This window comes from Lissotriton vulgaris, chromosome 11 (genome assembly GCF_964263255.1).
Source record: "Lissotriton vulgaris chromosome 11, aLisVul1.2, whole genome shotgun sequence".
In the NCBI taxonomy this organism is placed as follows: domain Eukaryota; kingdom Metazoa; phylum Chordata; class Amphibia; order Caudata; family Salamandridae; genus Lissotriton; species Lissotriton vulgaris.
In genome coordinates, this window is record NC_141699.1 from 777,446,618 (window position 1) to 777,473,168 (window position 26,551).

The 26,551-nt window shown below is 45.4% G+C and overlaps 1 protein-coding gene across 1 annotated transcript in view; it reads left to right on the forward strand.

The window, feature by feature from the left end:
- LOC147683489 (uncharacterized) overlaps positions 1 to 26,551 on the forward strand; it is a 183,291-nt gene that overhangs the window by 18,825 nt on the left and 137,915 nt on the right. Inside the window, exon 2 of the mRNA XM_086942538.1 lies at positions 14,633 to 15,864. Within this exon, the coding sequence (XP_086798664.1) occupies positions 14,633 to 15,864 (1,232 nt within the window). The remainder of the gene's footprint in view (positions 1 to 14,632; positions 15,865 to 26,551) is intronic.

Consider the following 26,551-nt stretch of genomic DNA (forward strand, 5'->3'; position numbering starts at 1 on the left):
ATTTACAAAGCAGTACAAAAGGGGGTGGTGATGGACGGAGCATCTGAATCAATCAAACACTCACACCCAGTCAAAAGATCTGGGCTTAATCCATCGCCGTTCTTTAGCCCACTCTGCCACCCCAGTTCAGGCATGGCTATATGCAAATCAGTTTGACCCTGTGCCTCATGGGAACAGTCCAGCCCGAACTGCCAAGCCATGTCTTCCCTGGACCGGAAACAAGCTTCCGAGGACCGGTTTCTGGCATTCCAGCCGTCTTCAGCCCGGCTTGCTTGAATCCAGTGGCAAAGTGAGCAAGGGACTCACGTCTAAGCATACCCTGCCAGACATGCATTTACAAAGTAGCCAGTAAATGCATGCGGTAAAATCCCATTAAATGGCAAACTTGATGTGGATTTTACCACTGGAAAAAACGGTCCCACCCGGTAATTCCTCATTTTATGGGGTTTAACTCGTAAATGCATGGAACCGGTGCCAATGTACTGGGCATACACAGTAAATTTAAATTGCATGCTATTTTACCATGTTCACTTCCACTCATAATTTGGGCCTTAGAATTCTAGAATTCCCTGCACACTTCAAACGTGTGCTGCATGCTGTCCTCTCAGAAGCAACATGGTGAGGTAGGTGCAGTGGGTCAAGAAGGTCTGACGAAAGGGTGAAATGTTCTACATTATTTCTTTTGTTGTAATATGCAACATACACCCCTCAGATTGCCATGGTGACCTGCTCCATACCAAGAATGCCTACCCAGACGTGAATTAGCCTCTTCAACCTTACACCACCTCTTAAGACCGCTGCCGTGGATCACATGATTTAATTATTCACAAAACTGATTGGCTTTGCTCTAAAACCTCTGTTTATATCTATGACTCCGTTGTTTTACAGCTACACATATAGAACCTTTAGGTTTAGTCAAAGATTCTGGATCAGAACTCACCTTGAATAACTGCAACTTTTATTCTGTGCTCTTCAGTTTGTCCCAGTTAGGCAGTGCTTTTCTAACCTCCTTTTCTTTTCCATGGTGCTTCTCCGAACTCCCTGCAGTCTTATTGCCCACAAAGTCCCCGACTGCCTCAGTGCTGATCCACCTTTAAGCTTCTACACTACACCTTCAATCATCCCTTGCTGCTTCGATGGATCAAGGCTTTCGCTTCAGCTGTAGGGCTTCTCTCAGCTTCTGCAGCCTCATGCTCTTCTCAGAGATTGCAGCCCCATGCCTTTCTAAGCTCCTGCAGTCTTGGTGGTCCCCTCATCTTCTGCTGCCTCAAATTCTTCTCAGCTTCTGTAGCCTCAGTCCAACTTTCAACCAGGGGCATGGTAAACCCCCCACTTTAGCATCTTGAGGGGGGGCTGGGATGCCAGAGGGTGACGTGTAACATTTAAATTGGTGTTTATGACCCTTTGATTCTGATTAGAAGGTCTTTAATACCAGCTCTTGCAAAGGAAGGATGAGAGAGGCGGTGGTGGATAGAGAGTAGCAGAGAAAAGGATTGGGAGAAGGAACAGAGCCGAGGAGGACGGAGAGATGGGGCTAGATCCACAGATGATGGCTAGAGCGCAGGGTGGATGGAGAGATGGATATAAGATCTTGTGCAAGAACCACCCCATCCATCCAGGAGGAGGCATCTGTGTCATTCACAAAAGCACCCTGTGCATGATCACCCTCCCGGATGACACATCAACCCTCAAGGAGCACTTCCACTTCCAGACCAACCCCAAAATAACCTTCAGCGGAACCCTCATCTACAGGCCACCTGGCACATGCTCCCTTTACCAACGCCATTACCAGCCTCATTGCACCCCATGCCCTCGCCTCCACAGACTACATCCTACTCTGAGACCTAAACTTCCATGATAACCACCTCCCTCCCAGAGAACCTTACCAACATAGGATTGAATCAACTACTCACCTCCCCCATGCACAAAGAGGGACACACACACACGACACAGACTTCACCGGAGGAAACAGTTTCTCCTACAGCCACACCGCAGAACTCCTTTGGACAGATCACCTTGGCATCCACTTCTCTTTGAAAAAATACCATACACAAGCATGCCCACTCTCTCCCCTCTAGAAGCTGGATCAAAGTCACTGAAGACCACCTCACCTCTGCCCTCATCAGCAGCCCACCCCCAACTCCATCTAATGCAAACACCACAGCATACAACCTCCACCGCTGGATAACGAACTGTGCTGACTCACTCACCCCCCTCAAGAAAGTCACCGAAAGACCCATTAAGAAAGCAAGCTGGTTCACCCCTGCACTCCAAGAATCCAGACACTGCTGCAGATGACTCGAAAGACATGGTGGAACAACAAAACCCCAGAAACATGCGCCGCCTACAAAGCAGCCACCACTGCACACCACCATCTCATCAAATTCACAAGGAAGGAAACCCTCCAAGACAGAATCCCTACCAGCACACACAACACCAAAGAGCTCTTCTCCATCATCAAGGAATTCGCCAAACCATGCAGCGAAACAACAGATTCCCACCCTCCCAAGACCTCTGCAACAAACTCAACACCTTCTTCCACCACAAGAATAAGTTGATCTACGACAACTTCGACATCCAAGACCACATCACTGTTCCAGCTCCTGCCTCAGGAGATAACACCCTACTGACCCTGCCCAAACAGATACCACTCACCACAGAAAACACCTTGAAAACTATGAAAACCATCCAGTCCGGAACACCATCAAACTCCTGCCCACACCACATCTTACACACAGAGCCGCTTCCGCCATTGCACCCGAACTACATCATACGATCAGCTGCTCCTTCAAGGTCACCTTCCCCAACGACCGGGAACACGCCGAAGTCAATCCCCTTTGAAGAAACCCTCTGCAGACCTGACGGACCTCAAGAACTTCAGGCCCACCATTACCCTGCTTCCCTTCAGAGACAAGGTCATCGAACAAACCGTCAGCGCCGAGCTAGAAAACTTCATCAAAGCCAACAACATCGTGGTCATATCCAAATCCGGATTCCGAAGCAACCACAGCACCAAGTCTGCACTACTCTACCACCAACAACATCCTCTCCCGCCTCAACCAGGGCGAAACGGCAGCCCTTCTCCTCCTGGACCTCTCAGCTGCATTCAACACCATCTCCCACCGCACCCTAGCCACCAGACTCCACAACGCCAGCATCCGCAGCAAGGCACTGGACTAGATACGCTCCTTCCTCACTGGCAAAATCCAGTGGGTCAAAGTCCCCCCTACCTCTCGAGACCAACTGTGAAGTGCCCCAGGGCATCCCCACCCCTTTCAACTGCCCCATGGAGCTCCTAGCAACCATTGTCAGGATCCACTGGCTCAATATCGTCTCTTACACCGATGACACCCGGCTGATCCTCTCCCTCACCAATGTACCAAACATCACCAAACACAACTTCAAAGAAGGAAAGAAAGCGGTCACCACCTGGGTGAAGAACAGCTGCCTGAAACTCAACTAAACAAAAACAAAAGTCCTCATTCTTGGCTTCACCCCTCCACACTGTACAAATCCCGGGGGCCCTCAACCCTTCAAAATCTCCCACCCCAATGGACCATGCACGAAAACTCGGCATCATACTAGACGCATTGTTTACAATGAACCCCTAGATCAATGTTGAGTCCCCGACCTGCTTCAACTCCATCATCATTCTCCGAAAGACTTGCAGATGGATCCTAACCAAATCCAGAAAAACTGTCACACACACACTCATGAGCAGCAGACTGGACTACGGCAATGCTCTCTATGCTGGAATCAATTAGAAGCACCTTTGCAAACTGTAGACTGCCCAGAACGTCGCAGCCAGACTGATCCTTGACATCGCCCTCGCAGTCACGTCACCCAACACCTCTGAGATTTCCACTGGCTTCCAGTTGGAAGAAGAATATCCCTCAAACTCCTCACCCACGCATACAAGGTCTTTCACAGCACTGCACCTGCATACCTGAACAGCGGCTCCTCCTTCCATGACCCAAAAGAAACTACTGTGAGCCCAACTCACTCTGGCCACCTTCCCTCATATCAACAAGATCAGAACGGGAGGAAAGTCCTTCTCCTACCTCGCAGCTAAACCCTGGAACAGCCTTCCCATCCACCTCCGGCAATCTCCCACATTGCATGAGTTAAGGAAGAACCTCAAGACCTGGCTCTTTGGATGACACCAGCACGCAAAAGTGCCCCCTCCCTCCCCCCAGTGCTTAGAGAGCCTCACGGGTGAGTAGTTGCGCTTTACCAACCCTAGTTGATTGATGGATGCATGGAGAGAAGAAGTAATTGGGAGAAGGATGGATGCAGAGAATAATGGATGAATAGAGAAGGATGAATGGAATGATGTATGGAAAGAAGGAAGGAAGATGATGGAGGGAAGGATGTGTGGATGCATAGAAGGAAGGATGTATGGATGCACTGTGAGAAAGAAGTGTGGATAAATAAAAAAGGAAGGAAATACAAGCATGGAGAAAAAGGATAGATAAAAGCTAAAATAAGGATGAATGGATGTAAAAGATTTCAGAAAGGATGGAAAGAAGAAAAGAAAGATGGGAAAGCGTGAGAAAGAAAGATCGAGAGAAGGAAAGAAGGAATAAAAACTGACAGAAGGTTGGAGAGAAGGAAGACATTTTCAGGTATTCAGAAGGAAGGAATGCCCCAAATGATAGCAAAGTTACCCGCTGTTCATCCCAAAATCTAACTCTGGACCCCTGCTATCCAGTGCTCGGTGCTTGTACTCTGACCACTAAATAAGTTGGAATACTCCCAAAACCTGATTAGCACATGTAACTTTCCCATAATGCCATAGTATATGTATGAGGAAATGGGGTGCATTATATTGTGCTGTTGTGCGACATCACTATGTAATACACTTACCAACCCTTTTAGGTCCAGTTGGTTTCATCTTTAAAACCCTCAACTCAACCCTGGGTAGCTATGGCACTGAGCCGCAAGGCTTACACCGATAAATAAGTGTTAAGCATTTAAACAGCACCAAAACAATTGAAGAAGAAATCGATACGACATTCAAGAAATCCGACTCCAATTTATGAAAATAGACTGTATTTTTATAGGAATTTAGACACTAGAACGAAAAAAATCCACCAAAGAGTTCAGAAGATATAGATTTTATAAGCAATAATAAATCAAAGCAATTTCACTCAAGCACAAACAAGCCTTGGCAGGGTCAATGAATTAGACACTTAGAAACGTTTTCAAGTAAAACGTATGTAAGTGTCAATGAAGTTGGTTAGAAGTACTTGGGGCGACCAACTCTGTCGGGGAACTAGTCAGGGGGACCAGCAAGGTGGTCACGAACAGTTACAAGTGGTGGCAAGATGGCCGCGGGGAGGGAGCACTGACATCGAGCTTCCGGGCACTGGGCACTGGGACCACCGATGCAGTGAGAACCTAGGCTGCCCCCAACTCCCCTGCCCAGCAAGAACTCACCGTATTGTACCCCAGGTGGGGCAAGCCTGAATCGAGCTTCCAGCTGAATCGAAGCTGCAACGATCCGCACCCCGACACCTCCAGTACCAAAGGATGCCTCGGGGTGATCAGAAGACAGCGGACCTCACTTGATACAAGGTCACCCCACACCGGACCTGCGGAAGTCCCGACAGTCCCGGACCCGGTCGGAGCCATCAATAAGCTTATAATTGATGGCAGTCGGAGATCTCCACAAGCTGATCACGAATTACTGCTGAGCCCCGCAGCGCCTGACGCCAAGATGGCCGCCCGATGTCGGTCATGTGAAAGAAGTTCAAAACCTTTGAGTGGCATGCAAGGCAAGAAAAAGATGCAAACTATAGTCATTGCAAATCTGGAAACAATTTTTGGCAGTCGGAGATCATTAAGGGGCCGACCGTGATCTACTGCAGAGGCCCCCAGCGCCTGACTTCAAGATGGCCGCCGACATCGCATCTGTGAATAAATCCCGTAGCATTCCCAGTCACATATGCAATTCTGTCCAAGAAGGCCACAGTGACTAAGAATGGACCCTGGACTGATGCACCACACAAACTGCCACTGAAAAAGCAGCATTAAAAAAATCAGTTCATGAGCCACCGATGAGCCCGCAGCGCCTGACCTGAAGATGGCTGCCCCAATGGAAAACCTTCACCGATGATCAGATTGCACTGGTGAGTCTCCACTACCCTAAATGTTCTCTGTACCGCCGGTCACAGCAAAAATAAAAATGTGACGAAGGCCCCTGCAACTTAGAGACTGCTGATTCCTCGATCCCCATGCCCACATGGCCTGACCCTAAGATGGCCGCCAAGAGCTAGCTCCACGTAAACTACACAGGGGTATCTCTGTTCATATCGAAATGCTCTTTAAAAACTGTCCCAACCGATAGACAACCTCCCAAGAGACTACCTTCAACTGCCACCAAAATTGCCCGTAAACCCGCGTTACCTAAATACTCTGCTAGTAGAGCAGAACTTAACAGAGTAGCTTGTATAGATTTGCCTCCAGAAGCTGCCCCCTTTGTGCTTGTCCTTGCAGGAGTACCTGCACCCATCCACAGGAGACCTGAAAGGCATCAGGACCTATTGTACAAGGTCCTGTTTTGGTTATCAAAAAATAGACCCCTCCCACCCAACAAGGATGGTGGCATCCTGAGTGTTAGAAGGGTGGGTTGGTTAGGGTCATCACCTAAAGAAATTCCCGGGGACCTAGTTCTAGTCAAAGTTAGGGACAGGCACACAGTCCCCTACTTACGATCCTCCCAGCCCCATGATAATGACGGCTCCATCTCCGTTTGGGATCTGTATGATTTTTATCCGCGTACCCCACCTATCCCCCCACCAAGACCAATAGCCCTACACAAACATTTGCTAGGTAGGGGTACCATCAATTCTCCTACCCCTATTAGATCAGCTCTTGCTATTAGAAACCGATAGTGAATGTTTATGAAAATCAGCATTATGTAAATATGTACAGTGGTTTTATTGTAGCTTGTGTTTTTATAATGATGTATACTTTTATGATTTCTTTGTGGAATCGAAATAAAGTTATTTGATTTTATTTGACTTGATTTGCTCTTTCTTCACCCTGTACCCGCCGAACACAACAAACAATAGCAACGAGGGCCTCTGCCCCACAGATACCGCCACTTCATCAAACCTCCTGCCCACAGGGCCTAACCCTAAGATGGCAGCCATGAACTAATCCCTGGGAAACTGCAATGGGGAGTCTCTGACCAATATATATGGAAGTGGGTTGGTCACCTTATAACCTGCCTGGTCCCAGTAATAAAATCAATCCTGACCCAACGCCTACCTCTGCTACACCCCAACAGCCTAACTAATTGGGCCTCACTACAAAGCGACAACTGCTTTGCGCCCTCTCTGCCCTCAGGTCCTGATCTCATGTTGACAGCCAACCTCCCAACCCCTAAAAAAGCGGCCTGACCACTCTACTTGACCCGTCCACCACAACAATCCACCCCGACCCTCTGTGGTATCACAACACACCTAGTCCTAAGGGAACTAGCCCTACCGTCCAACTTAGACAAAATTCCTTCTTTCACTCCAACATACGCCAACCCCCTACACAGAACTACTTAAAACCACACAGCCTAAACTCCTTCTCAATTAGTTTACCCCCAGCCTCTCACCCGAAGCAAAACCTCAAGCACAAACTGATTAGACAATACCCCGAATACCTATTTGCTGACACAAATCACTGCACCTCCAAAGGCCAGATAAAAATGGATCTCAATTTCCCCATCGAAAGACTCAAAAAGTGGACCTTCATCCTCAGATCTCAACTCCACATTACCAAAACCACTAACGCTCCCATAGCTGCAAACTGTCATTCGCTGTCCATAACGGCATGATGCAGAGCGGGAATACTTCTGTGACCATCTACTCCAACGGCACAGTCCTGATCCAAGCTAACAACGACAACCTCGAGGCATTTGACTACCTCTTCCCCTCACCTAGGACTTCCCTCTCTCACTCACATCTCCCGCGCCCGACCCACCAGCAGAATACACCCACCTTTCCTGCGCCTTCTATCAAAAACTCTAGCTTTCCTCCATGAGACACCACCCGCACCTCTGCCACCAAGAGCAAGGCTCCCACTCCCCTGTTTGACCATCCTCGCAATCACCCCCTCACCTGTAACCTCCCCCAAGGAATACCGATTGATCTAAATACACAACCAAAGACTCCCATCCACCTCCCAATACCCACATGCATAAGATCGCAGATGCCACAACATGACCCCCCCCACTCCCTGCACCCACGGCCCAGCACAAAGCTTCCACAGACAGCACAATAACAACTAGACAGCAACACAACAGTATCAGGCCATCGCCCCAGCAGGAAGACCCCACCCAAAACTCACCCCCCCCACTCTAGAAGAGATGGGCAGCGCCTCTCCCTGCTTGAAAGCCTGTTAGCTGCTATAATACAGCACTTTAACGAAATCCTAACCAACCTCACCATGTTACATCACTAGACATCAACCTCAGTCCTTCCCGCAAAAGCCCAATGTCAGAGATCAAAACAAGCACCACCAGCCCCCACGAAAGCCTGGAAATCCTTCAACCCCATACCTGAAGCTGAGATTCTTAAACTGATCTCCTCCTCCAAACCTGCATCTCACGTCCTTGATCCTGTACCCACTCAATTGACCAAAAAGCTGAAACTTTCCCTTGCCCCATTCTCGTGCGCGATCATAACCAGCTCCTTGAAAACTGGCATCATTCCAGACAGCCTCAAAGTCGGCCAAGTCATGGCATACTGAAAAAGCCAGGCCTTGACACCAACGATCTAAACAACTTCAGACCTGTTTCCATTCACCCCCTACTATCCAAAATCCTCAAAAAATGCATTTTCCTACAACTGACTCAGCACATGGACAACATCAACTTGCTAGATCCCCACCAATCAGGCTTTAGAAAAGGCTGTAACACAGAGACCGCGATCCTTAACATTGTAGAAGACATCCACAAGTCTCTAGATACCGACCAATACTGCCTACTCATCCTACTGGACATTTTGTCAGTCTTTGACATGGTCGATCAGAAGCTACTCATCAAGGCTCTCCAGGATAGAGTAGGTACTGATGAGATGGTCCTACACTGGTTCACCTCCTTCCTACACAACCGCTCTCAAAGGATAAAAATTAAAACCTTTACATCGGACCTACACCACCCTACTCAAAAAAGCCAACATCCCCTTCCACCTATATGCAGATGACACCCAGATCTACCTGGAAATCTCCTTCATTGACGACATTCAGAGACTTAACAACACTCTCAGATAAGTCCATCATTGGCTATCAACAAACCACCTCAAACTCAACCAAGACAAAACTGAAATCCTCCACGTCTCCAACAAAGAAGAAAACCCTTAAACCGTAGAAGGGCTAAAAGGAATCGATGCTCTTAATGGTAATCTCACCCTGGCTAACTCTGTAAAATCACTTGGTATCACCCTAGACCCAAAATTGACCATGGCCAAACACATTAAGATCTCCACAGACTGCCTTCCTCAATCTAAAGCTACTCAACAAAATAAAACCCTTCATTCCACCCAAGGACCTCAAGCAAGCCACCCAATCACTTGTGCTATCTAGACTCGACTATGGGAATGCTGTCCTCACTGGTACAGCAAAATCCCACCTAACCCCCCTCAGAACAACTCTCAATGCTGCTGCCAGAATGGTCATCGGAGTTAAGAAATCCCATCACATATCACCTGCACTCAGAGAACTAAAACGGCTCCCATTCGAAATGTGTGCCAGCTTTAGAACTGCCTGCCTCATGCACAAAGCCTTGCACACTGGGAAACCTGAATACCTGGCCTTCAAACTCAAGAAAGCCGGGCAGAGAAGAAACCTCAGGAGCTCCAACAACCTGCTACTCATCCCTATGAAAACACGTAAACAAAAAACTGCTACACAATCATTTGCTGGAAACGCTCCCAAAATCTGGAACTCCATCCCAGCTGAAATCAGGACTATCCCCTCATTTGTAAAATTAAACAGACTCCTAAAAGGCCTCTTCCTCAACCGTGCCTTCCAGTACCAAGAAACGCCACTGAAATGCACAAGCCTACACTCTGCAATCCCCTGACAATGTTTCACCAAAACCTTCCTCTTCCCCTCTCTTCAATCCCTTCCTTGTTTCCCCTCCCCGAATGAGGTTCACCCAAGACATCGTGCACTCATCGTGGTTATCTCAGGACTTCCTTACTTTTATGTTGTTCAGCACACCCGGTTTATGAACCAATATGCATACATATGCCTTTTTGTGTGATTCCTGCTTGAATCTGCTTTAAAGCAATACAAAAGTGGATGATGGACGGAGCGTTTAAGCAAATCAAACACTCACCCCCAGTCAACTGATCTGGGTTTAATCCATCACCATTCTTTAGCTCACTCAGCCACCCCAGTTCACACATGGCCATATGCAAATCAGTCTGACCCTGTGCCGCATGGGAACAGTCCAGCCCGAACTGCCAAGCCATGTCTTCCCTGGACCAGAAACAAGCATCCTGGGACCGGTTTCAGATTCATAATCCTCATCAGCCAGGCTAATTTGAATCCAGTGGCCAAGTGAGCAAGGGACTCACGTCTGAGCATACCCTGCCAACTTAGGGCGAACAAAGCGATAAAAAAGTGGATGATGGACGGAGTGTTTGAGCAAATCAAACACTCACCCCCAGTCAACTGATCTGGGTTTAATCCATCACCATTCTTTAGCTCTTGCTTCCGGTCCAGGGAAGGCATGGCTTGGCAGTTCGGGCTGGACTGTTCCCATGAGGCACAGGGTCAGACTGATTTGCATATGGCCATGTCTGAACTAGGGTGGCAGAGTGGGATAAAGAACGGTGATGGATTAAACCCAGATCTGTTGACTGGGTGTGAGTGTTTGATTGGTTCAGATGCTCTGTCCATCACCACCCCCTTTTGTACCGATCTGCTTAAAGCGCTCCGGTACCCTCGGGACTGGCCAGTGCGATAAAAACTCCTCATAAATAAATATAAATAAGTTACATTCACAGAAGAAGCAGTCCATCAGTAGTTCCAGACACTTAATCCGCTTTGCAATGGATTCCTATTAGGCAGTCCTGATGCAAGGAATGAAGGATGCTGAAAGTGATCTAAGGATATTATGCAGTCAGCTGGGTCTTCATGCAGGGAATCCTAGGTTCACGAAGATGGTAAGGGGGCCCTTGTTGCAAGGTAAATGTCTCACAAATTCCCCTTCCTTATGTCCGAAGACCAGTTGCCATTGGACTACAAGATGCCCGTTGTCGTTGTCACAGACCAATTCTTCCTCAGTCATCATCTTCATCAAAATTCTTTATTCGATTCAAAAAATCATCAAAGCTTATAACTCAGATCTTTGTACATATTGTAATTTACATTCATTTAAAAATAAACATAAAAACATATTATATTTACAGGGTTCTAAAATGCAAGACATATATACTGTTTGAAATTGCTTCTTTTAGTCTTGACCCCTCTTCCCAATACAGTACAAAGATAACAATTCAATTAGCATGAGCAGACCAATTTGGACTCCAATAATATCACAAGGCAATCTTTAAATGTAATTGACTTGGCAAAATTAGAAGGAACATGTTAAAGCTATGTAATTTGTAGGCCTGAGCAGAAATCGTGGCTTTCCGCTAAGCGGACCTCTGCAAAGTGACTGAAAAACCATGCTGAGCTACGCAGAGTTCTGCTAGTGGCAGAGGGCGTTACCTCGTGCCGCTCGCACCGATTTTTAGCGCCGGGTGTTTGTCCCATGCTGGAAAATCAAAGCGAACAGCACCATGTGCAGCACAAGTGGGCGGTGCTTCTTTCTGGCAGCTTCCTCATGCTTCACTGAGCGGAGTTTTTTGCAGGTATGAGACATTACAAGTTAATGCTTTTACAGCTAAATGGGCAAAGGTTCAATTGAGGGCCAGTGATCCTAAATACTCATTGTGTACATTAGGTGCTAATGAGGATACTGCAGATGTTTTATTTTTTTGTGCAGCATATGCTAGCCCCAGACGTAAGTGGATCAAGCCTCTGTGCAGAAGTTTGAACATCAGGAGCTACTTAGAGTCCCTTAGAATTTTAAAAGTTGACAGGGTGGCACAATCATTGCTGCAAGGCTTGGGGTACCCCTCTAACTTACATGCCAGGGGTACCAGAGTACCATTTAGTAGGGATTTACAAGTAAGTTAGCCATTTCCAATTGGGTATAGCCAATTCAACATGCATTTTAGGGTCGGCCCACTGGTGCCCGGGTCTGGTTATCAGGCCTCAAAGCAATCTCAGAGTCGAAAAACCAGCGGCATCTGTTGAAAAACGTGGGAGTGACCATACAAAAAAGAGTAATTTCCTTACAATATGACACAGAAATACACCCATCTCATGTAAAGTTAAATGCCACTTGTGGATTGCAGCACCTAGTGTGCCATTGACTAAAGTGGCAGTGAAAACATCGTTTCGGGCCTACCCTATGTGGTCTGACAATAGTAGCTTAAACCCTGGTGTCCAGACCTGTGAAACTCACCCTTTTAACATGTAGGAACACGGGACTGGGACATGTATGACAATATAAAACGATGTTGACACTGGTCAGGCTATAACCGGTAGGTAGGAAAAGCCAAAGCATAGATTATATGCTTAGTTCTATTAATTCTTATCTACACTAATTACAGGCGCCAATGAAAGGCTTATTTTTATATTCAGTTAGAATCCAGTCTAATGGTGATGTCAGATGTTTGTTAAATATATTGGAAACATGACTTTTAGAAAGTTACATTTACCTTTCCTGAGACTGTCGGAGGCTAATTTTCTTTAGCTCTCCAGCAACTTCTCAACCTGTATTTGTCATGATTAAGGCGTGAAAGAGGTCTGAAAAAATGCTGCCAGCGCAGAGACAATGGCCTGGGAATAGGAGGGTGTTTTCTGAAGCCAGAACTGCAGAGAAACAAATTGCCTTACCAAATGAAACAAAACAGTTTTGCAGAGCTGAGACCGAGGTAGGGGTAAAAGAGGCTTCTTTCTAACCTTTGTTGAAGGCTCTGACTGTTGATGTCAGTTACCGTGAAGTCAGGGAGTCCAATGTGCTCAGCCCTACAGTAATGAACATGAATTGACAGTAGGAACAGTCAAAGAACAGACATAAAAGCTGATATGATTTCTTAACCTCAGAATTTCAATCCCCTGCTGCAATTTGGGCGTTAATTCCTCATTGGGAAGAAAGTTCTAATAGCATTATAGCCTGCTGTAGAATCCTATCCAGTCAATAAAGTCCTGCTCCCATCTGATTTCCTCACACTTTTGTCTTGGTCCATTAATACTAGAGCAAACCTTTAATGACTGCTATTCCACTCTGCGTGACCTATGAGGCTATATTAGAACACTGGCATGTTTAGCACTCAGTTGGAGACTACTGAACAGCAGTAGACCACAAACACTGTCTCTTCTTCTCTGCAGAATGTGGCATTGTACAGGGAAGTGAGAGAGACAAAGGCTGTTGGGCTAGAAAAGTGCAGAAACAAATCTAAAAGGAGGGATGAGGAAACCTCCCCTGCTCCTGACCCTCCCACTGTCTTATCAATGAAACTAAAGGACTTATTTGTGGTTTGGCGATGTTATCTCTGACCATCACAGTGGCGGAAAACAGTATATCTGACATTAACGGACAGCGAACTGCCATATTTAGAGATCAGCTCTAGCCCAGATGATCTGAATGTTGATCTGAAGTTTGGTGGACGACCACCATCATTTTTTACAACTGTCCGCCAAGCTTTCTGTTATTCAAAAGCAATCTCCCAAAGTGGGGGCTTTCTAGTGAAAACAGATACCTCATGACACCCAGCATCCAGGGAGTTTTTCTCCTGAGTGTGGGGGAGAGAAAAAAGGACACCAGCCTGTTTGCTCTAAGTAGGGTGGGCGGTGTGATGCTCTTTCTCCAAAGACCAGGACTCCATCAGACCGTTGGAGTAAGCTTTCCGTAAATGGAACACAGCTGACGGAAAGTTGATGGCCTGCCTGACTTACTGTAAAGAGGACTGACCAAGTGTTTGATGGATAGGGCATTCCATCTTATTTGTGACTGTGTAACCCTGTCCATCAAACACTAAATCAGACCGAGGCATTTAGGCAGAGCGAGCAATGGAAGGGATTGTGGATGCTTCTCTATGCCTTGTTTCACAGCTTATGCTATGCATATTTGTTAGCTAATGTGAAGGCTACACCCATTGCAGTAACTGAGCTACGTGGCTGGTTGGAGGAGTAAAGGGAAGGAAGAAGTGGTTGAAAACTAAGAGCTGAAGGGGTTTGAACTTTCTGAACGAATGGTCTGGTAGCCTCACACCCTACAGTAGTTGTCTATAGCAGCCAATAAAGTTCAGCTCAAATGCTAGAACTGGAGTCAGAATTGTATGGTATACATCACTGTGGGAAACCTTAAAGCCATATTAATGCACTTCAGTATTTGTATAATGTGGTCAAGAGTTTGAAGGTATATTTCCCATACCATTTCTCTTTCACCTACAACTTTTCAGTATGAAGAGTATATCTGAATTCTTTACTTCACAGATCTTTGCTTGTTTAATACCTAATATTTCTGATGTCAACCTAAACATATCTTCTGTGATATCATCTTATTTTGTAGCTGTGGAATGCAGCGAAAGAACCATAATGAAGCTGAACGCGCTGAAAATTGAACTTGATGAAACAGAATCGGAAATTGACCAAAGTCTTTTCAAGGAATTTCTCACCTTGCATGAGGAAATTCAGCTCCAGCACACATACATTAGTGAACGTATTAAAAGCGAAAAATTGAAGAAAAAACTGCACGTAGACAATTTTGTTGATTCGTCGTCAAAATCGGTTTACAAGATGGAGGGGCTGGACCACTTTGTGGCAGAGGCCCTAAAGCAGGTGAATCCAGCTGTGTTTCTTCAAATGGCGAACCCAATGAAGACCAGAATTAAGAGATCCATGTATGACATCATCGATCCAAGCAGCACGCTCCTCTCCAATCCACTCAAAAATTTCCATTTTGACTTTGCTTTCCTTAGATCTCAGATTAGCAACCTCCATTCAAAGGTTTTGCAACCTGACCATTTCAGATTCCATACCGAGGAGGACTGCACTCCAGACAATAAGGCATCTGAGGATTTAACACTTCCACTTTGTGGCTTAAAGGCTGACACCGACAGCACTCCTTCAACCAGCAGCAGTCCCAGCGAGGAGGAGGCTAGTTGCGTAACATTCAACGTGGCGGCTCCTGCGGAAAATGAGAACAACCACAGATTCGAATCAGAATATATAAACTGCATTGGAAGTCCCTGTGCTCCATCAAGTGAAACATGCCCTCCAGAAAGCGATAACAGGGATGTGATGGACCTACAAAGTCCATGTTTGATCGAGGAGCGCGACGAATGTGATGCAAGTTCATCTCAAACCAGATCCTCTCCAAGCTATAAAAGTAAACCTGACTCTGCCTCTTGTGCACCAGAAAAGAAACTACGTACTTCCATTAGCTCCAGTTCAATCAATTCTAATTCCAGTGGGTGTATGCTGGATGAGGTCAACAACGAGTGTACGCCGGAGGATCTATGCAATGTGCCTGTGCATGGTCAAAACAATGTTTGTACACCAATGAATACATTTGCGTACCCCAAGAGCAGACAATCCCTCTTGGCTTTCAGACTTGCAGGCAACACCAGGTTGGAGAAGGGTACAAAAAGTTTACCTGCAGCTTTTGATGGCAACTGTATAGAGCCTTCCACCATTACCGACCCAATGAGACCCTATCCTGATGGACCTTCAGATCAGTCTCTGGTTCTTCCAGGAAAACCGGTAATTTATGAACACACTGCAGATGCCCACTCCGCCAAGGTACATTTTTTGACATCTATCTGGTCTAGAGGGTTAACTTGTAATAACATTTCTGACATTACTATTTACTCAAACAGGTCCAAGTCTTTTAAAAGCTTTTGTGGGGCCTGAGTCAACAATAACCCCGGTCTGCATGTTAACAAGAGAAACAATGACCTGGGGTGCATTTTGAGACCGCTCCAGTGTATGGCACCACTTAGTGTAAACAACATTACCTGCCTCATCAAATATATATCACTAAACCAAGTAAGGTTTGCTTTTGTGATATATAAATGAATTCAGCAGTTACAGTGGGGGCACTGAAAAGAGAAAGGCCTTGAGAAAACAGTCCTGTCTGACCCCCCTCCCCCCTTGCGACGGCCCTCCCAGATGGAATGTTAACCCATTTCCAGCAATTACTGTTTACCTTTACTTTGTTTCACGAAGCCCCACACCAGTCTGAGGGTAATGTTATTGTTGCAAACAGTAAAAATCATCTTCACCTATACAGCCTATTAAACATTCCTCATGTGCGGAGATAATGTCTGTGTTGTACCACAAAGGAAGCCGATGAAGTAAGAGAAATTGATGATGGAACAGGGGCACCACAAATTCAGGGGCATGGCTTGGTCAGTAAGACTGGGGGAGGCGAGCTTCAGATATCCCGACAATCACGCTGGCATGTCATGTTAACTATTATATGAGAAGCAACGCAGGAGGGGGGCTTATGGGCCAACGGAAAGGGAACGGAGCCCAGATGGTGAGGGAGACTTAAAACACAGGGGCATATTTGCAAGAACCTCATTAAAATCATCGCTGTTTTAGCGGCAGGAAACCGCCGATAAAACGGCGATAATGGGCTTGCTAATATGCGTTATAGAATTCTAATAGAAGCCCAGGTTGGATGTGCTGGACATCTAACCTGGGCTTCTATTGGAATTCTATAATGCATATTAGCAAGCCCATAAACTGCCGCTAAAACAGCGATAATTTTAACGAGGTTCTTGCTAATATGCCCCACAGTATTTTGTAAAATAGCCATGTTTAAAGACCTTCAAAACAGAAGAGTGTGTTTTTGTCTGAGTGAGTATTTAACATTTCCAGGTGAAATCCGACAGACACCTTACTGGAAGCTCCTGTACCCAACTACTTACTAAATATTAGGTGGGTGTAACACCCCAAACACCCCCGAAGCTATGGCCCTGAACAAGAGCAGAGCTGTAAGATGAGAAAAGTTGTTTATGTGCCCACGAGGACGTAGTGAGGGACGTGTTCTCGCAGTAGCAAACCTGGAAAAATCTAGGGGCATATTACCAAGCAATAGCGATAATTATTGCTATTGCTTGGTTAGAGACAAAAATTTACTGCTGAGCTGCGGCGATTTTTACCGCAAATAAACCTTGGTATTACCAAGGTTTATCGCAAATGCGATAAAAATCGCCCCAAAGCATGAATATCGCTGAAAAGTCAGAAATATTCATGCTTTACCGAGCTAATGCTCTTAGCCATGTTATCCACCTCCCATTGGATAACATGGCTAAGAACTGCTCAGGGCAGGTGTTAGCTTTTGGAGATATTCGTGCTTAGCGCGAATATCTCCAAAAGTTGGTAATAGGAGATAGCGATGTTAGCGACTGTTTTCAGTCGCTAACATCTTGGCACGCCCACTTTGCATGTCATTAGTGATAAATATCACTGACATGCAAAGTGGGGCCCAAGATGGTCGCTATCTCCTACTAGCTGTCGCTAACTGGTGTTAGCGACAGCTAGGTAATAGGGAGATAATTTTATCTCCGCTTTCTTGGCTTTTAAAGCCAAAAAACCGGAGATAAACCCCCTTGATAATATGCCCCCTAGCTCCTTAGTTGAGAGAGATTGCAATCTCGTTCTACATAGTTCAGCCCAAACTGTCAGGCAAGTTCGGCTCTGACCAGGAACACAAGCAGCCCCAGACCAGGGCAGCCTATTTGGGAGGAAAACAAAAACGTGATGGGTAGATTGCTTGAATTAATATCAGCCATTGGTAATTACATGGGGCTTCATTCCAGTCCATTGTTTTAATCTTGAATGAACCTCTATGCCGAGAATTGGGTCCTGCGCTCACTGTGCCATAGGTGTGCAACTGACATGGATCTAGGCGACACTGTGCGCACAGAGTCCGCAAATACAAAGAACAAATGCATAAGGAATATTTTATGCCTTGACCCTGTGCCTCTGTCTTATTCAAGACCACCTCTCCTTCAGGAAGCAACTCAAGAGCTGGCTATTCGAGCAATAATGGCCCCCGCCCCCCAAGCGCCTTGAGACCCTCTGGGTGAGTAGTGCGCTATACAAATTTCTTGATTGATTGATTGATTGACCACCTTTGCCACAGAGAATAAAAGATGCCTGTGTCAATAGAGTCATGCCATCGAGACATTGAGGGTAGAGTGTCTGGATTTTACTGAGAAGCCAGACTATTGGGAAAAAAATATTTATGCCCCTTAGTGAGTAGCCACTACGCTCTGGACCCTCCAGTTCCCTTTCTAGGTTGTCATGTATGCCTTTTCCGAAGAGTCCATGTGAGTGGTCGCCACTTTCTCAAAAAGCAAGATATCCAAGACACATCAAAAAACACTCACTGGCCCTCCTGGTTATATTCTCTGCATATTTTTTGTGGAATATTAAAAATGGCAATAAATGTTTTTGAACAAAAAATACAACCTCACCCACTCGCAGCATCAAATCTAGTTCAGCAACATCACTTGATGCAACACGAAAGGTTTATTAATAAACTCTGAACAGCAATATTTTTTCAACTTGGTCTTAACTCATGCAGTTTCTACTGGGTCCACTCAGGCCACCTAAGGATGATGAAATGAGTGTCAAAGGGACACCTGTTGTTTTTATAGTGTTAGGAAGTTATGGGGTTTTCAATCAGCAGAATGCTGAGTAAGCACATCATGACCCATGCTCATTGTCCTTGTTAGCACACCACACCTGTGCTATTTCACACCCTGCCATTTAAAACCATAATTCATTGCTGTTGTTTTCTAGCATGTGACATGTCTAGTTAGTACATGATAGAAGTTTCTATTATGCTCAGTCAGCACATAATGGGCAGTTTCCATTATACTCAGTCAGCACATAATGGGCAGTTTCCATTATACTCGGTTAGCACATAATGGGCATCTTCCATTATGCCTAGGCAAAACATCTTACTGCCTTCCAGAATAACCAGCTAGTACATTCTGCTAATTTACACAATGCCAAAAGAGAACACCATTGGCAATGGTGGAAGTAGGAAATATCGAGGCGGGAATATTGAACTACCCGAATACCATACACAAAATATTGAGGACCAAAATGTCGACAGGCGTATGCATGTAAGTATAGGTCAATCAATCAATCAATCAGGAGTTTGTTAAAGCGCGACTACTCACCCGTGAGGTCTCAAGGCGCTAGGGGTGGGGTCTACTATACTTAACTCCACATATAAGCACCTCCTTCTTCAAGGTAGTTTAAATTAGTAAATCTAAAACCACTTTTATGAATTTACCGCCTCAAAACTTTAGTCCCCGAACTTTTGTCGACGATAATCTGGCAAATCGATAATCGCTACTCAACATTCCTGAGGGCAACCCATTGGTAGTTTTAAGTAGGTCGAAATAGCACGTTGTTGTGTGTTTTCAATATGCTCATTTAGTGCATCAAGGCCGGTGGCAGTGTGAGAGTTGGTCTCTGCTTGATAACAGTGCATGTCTTTTGCAATGTCCGTTTAAACAGTAGGTAGGTACTGTTCACCTTTGTCCAGTTAGCATTTAGAATTGTGTTTGACTTGTCAATGGTTTCGTTTGGGTCATGGCCCACCTAAAGGACTGATTTAAAATTCCTGTGAACTGAATAACTAATTAAAGTGGTGTAACATTCTACAGACCCAGGTCATCCATTTCTTCGTGGACACATTAAAAAAAAGCAAATTAGATCACAATCTATTTAGTTTTATGAGTTCCTCTTGCAATTTCTTTCCATTGTTGGGGGAACTACAAAAGAACGAAATCTGCCTCCAGTCGCACATATAAATAAGAAACACGTACATCTTATGAGCTTTAGTATTTTGAGAATAGTCAATAAGGTCCTTTTTAGTGGGCAGTAATAATGCAATTTTTTAAAAAACTTTTTCAAAACCTTTATTGACAAATTTGCATGAACAGAGTACAATTTTGCATCGAATCAGATCACCATATACATTTGACCGGAAATGAGTGGAAACCCAATTACAGTCCATTTCAGTGCTACTCTAAATGCAGACGGATAATGCTGCATCAGCTATATGACATGTCTTCATTACAATATGGAAATACTGTGAATATATTCCTTCAGCATAGTAATAATTGAAATAAAACACCACATACATGTAGAAAGATGTGTGATATTAGCAGCAGGTTATTTGGCATGCCGTTGCACAAAAGTCAAAATCTGGAGGTGATAAACAGAGGTAAGGTTATTTCCCAGAGGTAAAGATACTATGCCAGTTTTCATGAAGGTTAATCTTTGGGAAGCCTCTGTTTGGCCAGCATCACTGGGTAGAGGTCATGCGCCAGTGAATATGGTCAGAGGTTTGGTTGCTCAGTGAGATCCTAATCTGGCTTTTGATACACAAATTGAGATTGTGATCACAACCTATAATTTCAGCCTTCGCATTCTTACATTATGTTCTCATTTCAAAATTTATTGCAGGTTAGATTTTTTGAGAAACAGTCCAATCCTTTGGACAGAAATGAATGCCCCTAAACTACCAGGGTCATTTATGGCCGGCACTCGTGGTGATAACAGTAATCTGATAGGTGTCATCCCTGTCTGGAGTCATTCAGGGCTCCAAGGGTGTGCCGGGGACCTTGTTTTCCTTTATGGTGCAATTTTGCAGACGTTCTGGTGCTGAGGCGATCCCATGGCGAGGAGCACCCACCAGACTGGCATGGGCAACAGTTTAGGGTTAGAGAGGCACCAAAACCTTTAAGCAGTAATATCTTGTGAATATCAGGTCATCGTGTCATGGTTCACTATTCCCAAGCCAACTGTATCACTGATCTAGTCTGGTCAACCCACAAATCCAAAAGTGAGTCTGGGGCTGGCTCATTATGAAGTGTCCCTTTTTAGATGCTAGTGAATGGGGTCCCCCACGGATGTGTAATGGTCTAATTGTTTTTTTGATGATCTGGTATTGGAGCTGGCCCTGTTGGTACTTCAGGGCAGGGATCCAAGTGGCATGGTTGCTTCAGAGGAGTCTCATCAGGGCTAGATTCACAGCATTGTGGTGTATGCAATAAAGGACCAGTTAGTTCCATTATTGATTCTTCTGCTGTTTCTGGCCCCATCCAAGGAGCAATCAATAGTTTTTCCCTTCCATTCAATTAATCAATCAGGGGATTTTAAGTGTGCTACTTACCAGCGATTGTCTCAAGGAGCTTGCGGGCGGGGGGTGGGGGTGGAGCACCAGGTCGGTCGAAAAGCCAGGTCTTAAGGCTCTTCCTGAAGGTTTGCAGGGTAGGGAGTGTCTGATGTTGACTGGGAGCGCGTTCCAGGCCCTGGGTGCAACGTAGGAGAAGGCTCTTCCACCTGCTCTGGTTCTGAGGATGAGCAGGGTTTCTGCTAGGGTGAGGTTGATGGAGCGGAGGCTTCTCTTGTGTATGTGGAAAGAGACTCTTTTGTTGAGGTATTTTGGTCTGATGTTGTGGAGAGATTTGTAGGCGTGGGTGTGTAGCTTGAAGGTAACTCTCTGCCAGACGGGGAGCCAGTGGAGGTCTCGCAGGTGTTGGGTCATGTGCTTGCGTCGTAGTATGATGAGTTTGGCCCCGGTGTTCTGGATGGCCTGGAGTTTCTGTAGCAGGGATTTGTTGATTCCAGCATAAAGGGTGTTTCCATAGTCCAGTCTGCTAGTTATGAGTGTGTGGGTAGCAGTCTTCCTGGCTTTGGGGGGGAATCCACTTGCAGGTCTTGCGGAGGGTGCGGAGGGAGTTGAAGCAGATGGAGGCGACGACGTTGATCTGGCGAGTCATGGTGAGGCAGGAGTCAAGAATGATGCTGAGGTTTCGGGCGTGGTCCATGGGGGTGGGTGGGTTTCCGAGGGCAGAGGGCCACCAGGTGTTGTCCGAGGTGGTGGGTGAGGGTCCGAGGACCTCTGTCTTCTCCGAGTTGAGCTTTAGGTAGCTGCTGCTCATTCAGGCAGCAACGTCTTTCATTCCTTCCTGGAAGCTGAGTCTGGTGTCTTCAGGGTTCTTCGTGATGAGGGAGAAGATGAGCTGGGTGTCATCAGCGTAGGATACTATGCTGACTCCATGCTGTCTGACGATGGAGGCGAGGGAGGCCATGTAGATGTTGAAAAGTGTGGGCTAAGCGATGATCCTTGGGGTACTCCGCAGTTGATCTCTGTGGGTTCGGAGAGGAAGGGTGGGAGTCTGATCCTTTGGGTTGTGCCGGTGAGAAAGGAACTAGTAGTCGAGGGCAGTTCCCGAAATGCTGGTGTCGTGCAACCTGGCTACGAGAGTGTGGTGGGAGACTGTGCTGAAAGCTGCAGAGAGGTCTAGCAGGATGAGGGCCGCGGTGTGACCCTGGTCAAGGAGCATGCGGTTGTCGTCGGTGGTGGCAAGGAGGGCAGTCTCGGTGCTGTGGTTACTACAGTAGCCAGACTGGAAAGAGCAGAGTATGGCATTCTCTTCGATGAAGTCGTCAGCTGGGCATTGACGGAGAGAGATGGGACGGTAGTTTTTCAGGTCCGTCAGGTCAGCCGAGGGTTTCTGGAGGAGGGGCTTGACCTCTGCCTGCTTCTAGTCATCGGGGAAGAAGCTGGATTTGAAGCTGGCGTTGATGATGCTGCGTATCTCGGGTGCTAAGGCGGCGGCTCTGTGGAAGATGTGCGGTGGGCAGGGGTCTGTGGGGGCTCCTGAGTGGGTGCTCCTCATGGTCGTGGTGTTGTCTTCGGTGGTGACCGGTGACCAGGTGGTGTTGGTGGGCTGGCTGTCATTGCTGGAGGGAAGCATGGTTTCTGGAGTCTGTTTACTGAAGTTGTTGTAGAGGGCCTTGATTTTCAGGTGGAAGTAGGATCTGAGCTTGTTGCAGAGGTCTTGGGATGGAGTGACGTCCGTGGCTTCGCTGGGGGAGGGATGGTGTTTGGTGAGTTGCTGGATGATATTAAAGAGTTCCTTCGAGTTGCTGGAGTTGGTGAGGATTTTGTTCCAGATGAAGGTCCTATTGGTGGATACACAATCCTGGCAGGGTCCTTCATCTTGCAAGTTAATGGGAATGATCAATATTGTCATTTGGTCCCCTTGGAACCAGATATTCTCAGTCACCACAGAATAATCCATGGGAGATGCTATGAACCACAAGTTGGCAATCAGCATACATGGACAGCATGTCTCTGTGTTGCTGCTTGACCAGGAATATTACTCCTGGGATGCTCTGGTACTCCATCATCACCTTCTCCACTTTTTCTCAGTGTCTCTCCTTCTCCTCTGGGGTCTACCGGATCATGTTGTACTCTGCTGCTTATTTATTTATATTTCAGTGGGCCACACAGAGAGGAGGGCAAGCCAAGACTACTGGATTTTCAAATGCTGCTGGAAACCGTGTGCCAATTGACTGTGGGGCATAACCATACTCTGTCTCAAGGAAGGAAGTGATCACAACGTGCCCCCCTTTGAATATAGAAGGTGCCCTTTTCACACTTCCTTCAGTATACTGTCCCTTCTCGAAGTCTCGGGTCTCAGCACACCCAGGCCCTCAGAAGCATCTTGCTAATCCCACTTCAATCACTTAGGGCCATATGTATCAAGCCGTTTTTGAATTGCAAAGGCCGAAATTCGCAGAATTTTGGTCTTTGCGACTCGCAAACGGCCGTTTTGCACATTTTGGAATGTATGAAACATTCCCAAAATAAGGAATTGCAAACTTGTGCGATTCCTTATTTTTCCATAGCATTTAGGGAATCGCAAATTTGCGATTTCTTAAATGCTATGTATGTAGCAATTTTAGCTTGCGAATTTTGTTTAAGAATTCGCAAATTACCACCAACTTTCAGTTGATGGTAACTTGCGAATTCTTCCAGAAATACACAAATTGGCATTTTTAAAGGTGGCATATGATGCACACACATGCCCAAAGGGCATGTATGTGCGCCATATGCACACACATGTTCATTTCAGGGGTGCAGCAGGGTGTCTTTGAGACACCCCTGCAATAATTCTCAAATTGCGATTAGCAGATTGCGAATTCGCAATTTGAGAATTATTTTGCATTCATTCCTATGGGCCTCCTGGCCCATAGGAATGCATTGGAAATTATTCCTTAATTGCGAATTCGCAAAATGCGAATTCGCAAATAAGGAGGAATCGCAAATAAAAAGCGATTTTGTTCATACATACCATTTTGCATTTCCTAAATAGCGATTCCTTAAAATTCGCTATTTAGGAAATGCAAAATAGTTTGATGATACATATGGCCCTTAAGAACCCACACAGGCAATATGAGCAGTGGCCCCCATTGTTTAATCCATATTAACCAATCTTGTTGGCCACCATGTCTGGCTTGGTGATACATAAGGAGGCTTCTACCCTGCTCCATAATGTGTAGTGTGCAGGGTTCAAAACTTGTTCAACATCTTATATGACAGATATATAACATGCATGGCATGTGTGACAGTTATAGTTTATTTTAGATTAGCATCAAAATCCATAAAATGGACAAATATTGAAACACAATAATACATCCTTGGAAATATAGTACTAACAACAATATAGTTAAATTTCCATATGAATTTCTTATAAAGATCTCTTTAAAACCTGCATCCTGAAAATGCAAATGCATTACCTAACTTTGGCATACAGGATCAATGCGAAACTCCAAGAACATTTGACGGTGCATAAAGAAATAGGATAAGGTGCCAGCAGCATCTAGATTGCTGATTCTTGAGTGCATGTCCCTTGCAGCATCCAATTAATTTGCGGCAACATAAATGCCAAAGGATCTGTCTATGGAAAGATTATTATCCTGTGTAAGCTACCTGTGTCATTTTGGGACTCCTAAAAAGCATGAGCTTCTAATGTTTTCCAGTGTTGTTTTAAAGTGACCATATAATAGAAAATTGGGTGATTGATTCGATCTATCTGATGACAAAACCCAGCAGTCATGGTTTTGTTGCTTAACCTCCTTCTTGGTTCACCAAAAGGAATTCCCTCTAGCCTGCATCCTACATATAGTAATTCTATGCAGTGAGTGAATACCTTCTAATTGCACTTGGCCCAAGTAAATTAATTCATAGATCTCTGTCCTTCTTTTTGGAAATTGAAGGTGTCAGTCTAGGATAGTGGATTAGAAGCATTCCCAATATTGGAACTTCATATCATGTCAGTCCCTGTCATGGATGGTGTCAGGAGAAGACTGACTTGCATATGTTTGCTCCTCATCAGGAGTGGCACAGTATTAAAAAAACTGTGGACTGGAATACTGCCCTGAGTGATTGTCAGTGGCTGAGACATATGCATGCATTCCGCCCACCACCTTGCATCATTTTAGCATGACACCCTCAGGGTGGCAGGTATGCCAAGACATGGGCAGAGTTGTGCTCAAAGAAACCAAGTTGTGCCTCACTGATGATGCTCAACAAAGCTTCAACTGGTCTGAGGTTGCTTGTGTTGATCTATAGATGTGATGCTCAGGTTGGACTATTCCTAATGCTTGAAAATCAAGATGGACTTCCCTATCTGAACTGGTGTAGTGGACAAAAGCTGTGAACGAGAAACATTTTGTTTCTGTTTTTTGGTGTCAGAAATAACCAAGAGTGCAGAGGTTTAAGAATATCAAACAGTGTGTTTAAATGTGAGAACTAAGGCTTTTGCCTTGTCTATTAGTTCCCTAAGGGTATGTTAAAATCCACAAGCTGATCCTAAAAAAAGGGAAAAATAATAAGGTTGGATCAAACCACTTAAATAGCCAGAGACACCAATGCTCAGTACCAGAAGTATTTAAGGGTGTTATCTCTGTGCCCAGCTCATGCCAAGGAACCTTTCACATTTTGAAAGTGTGGTAATCTTATCCTTTATATCGAGACTCAGATGTTGTGATAATGTGTTTATTATTTTTTCTACCAGGTGTCTGGTGTATTTACTGAGACACACAATGTAAATGTTTTTTGTGATTGGAGAGGGAAGATAAGGAAACATAAATGGGCATCTTAGCTTTGCAGCTTTTTCTAGTTTATGGGAAAGGGAGTGAGGTGGAGTGGGCAAGCAGGACACAAATATACAACATCTCCCTTGTATGTCCACATTTTAATAGGGGAAATTAGGTGACGTGTTTGGAGCCTGGTGGATTATATTTAGGTTACCGGATGACTCCATCTCACCAATTATGCAGTGCCCCTGTTAACAATGTAATGAATTCTGCAAGTTGTATTACTGGTGCGATCCGTTTGATCCTGTTGAAGTAACATACATTCTAAAGAAAGGTTCAACACTGGGACATTCATTCCTTGGGGACCATATTAAACTAAACATCATTTCTACTTCCCAGATGTGTCCCCTTAGCAAAACAATCCTGACTTTTAACTCTATCTTGGGTAAATCTGTACTTATTTAACTCATTTTTTCTACCTAATGATCCAACGGGCAATTTGATGAACAGCAGTTTTTCCGTTGTTGAATAGAAGAGAGAAGTGGAGTTAGTAGCATTA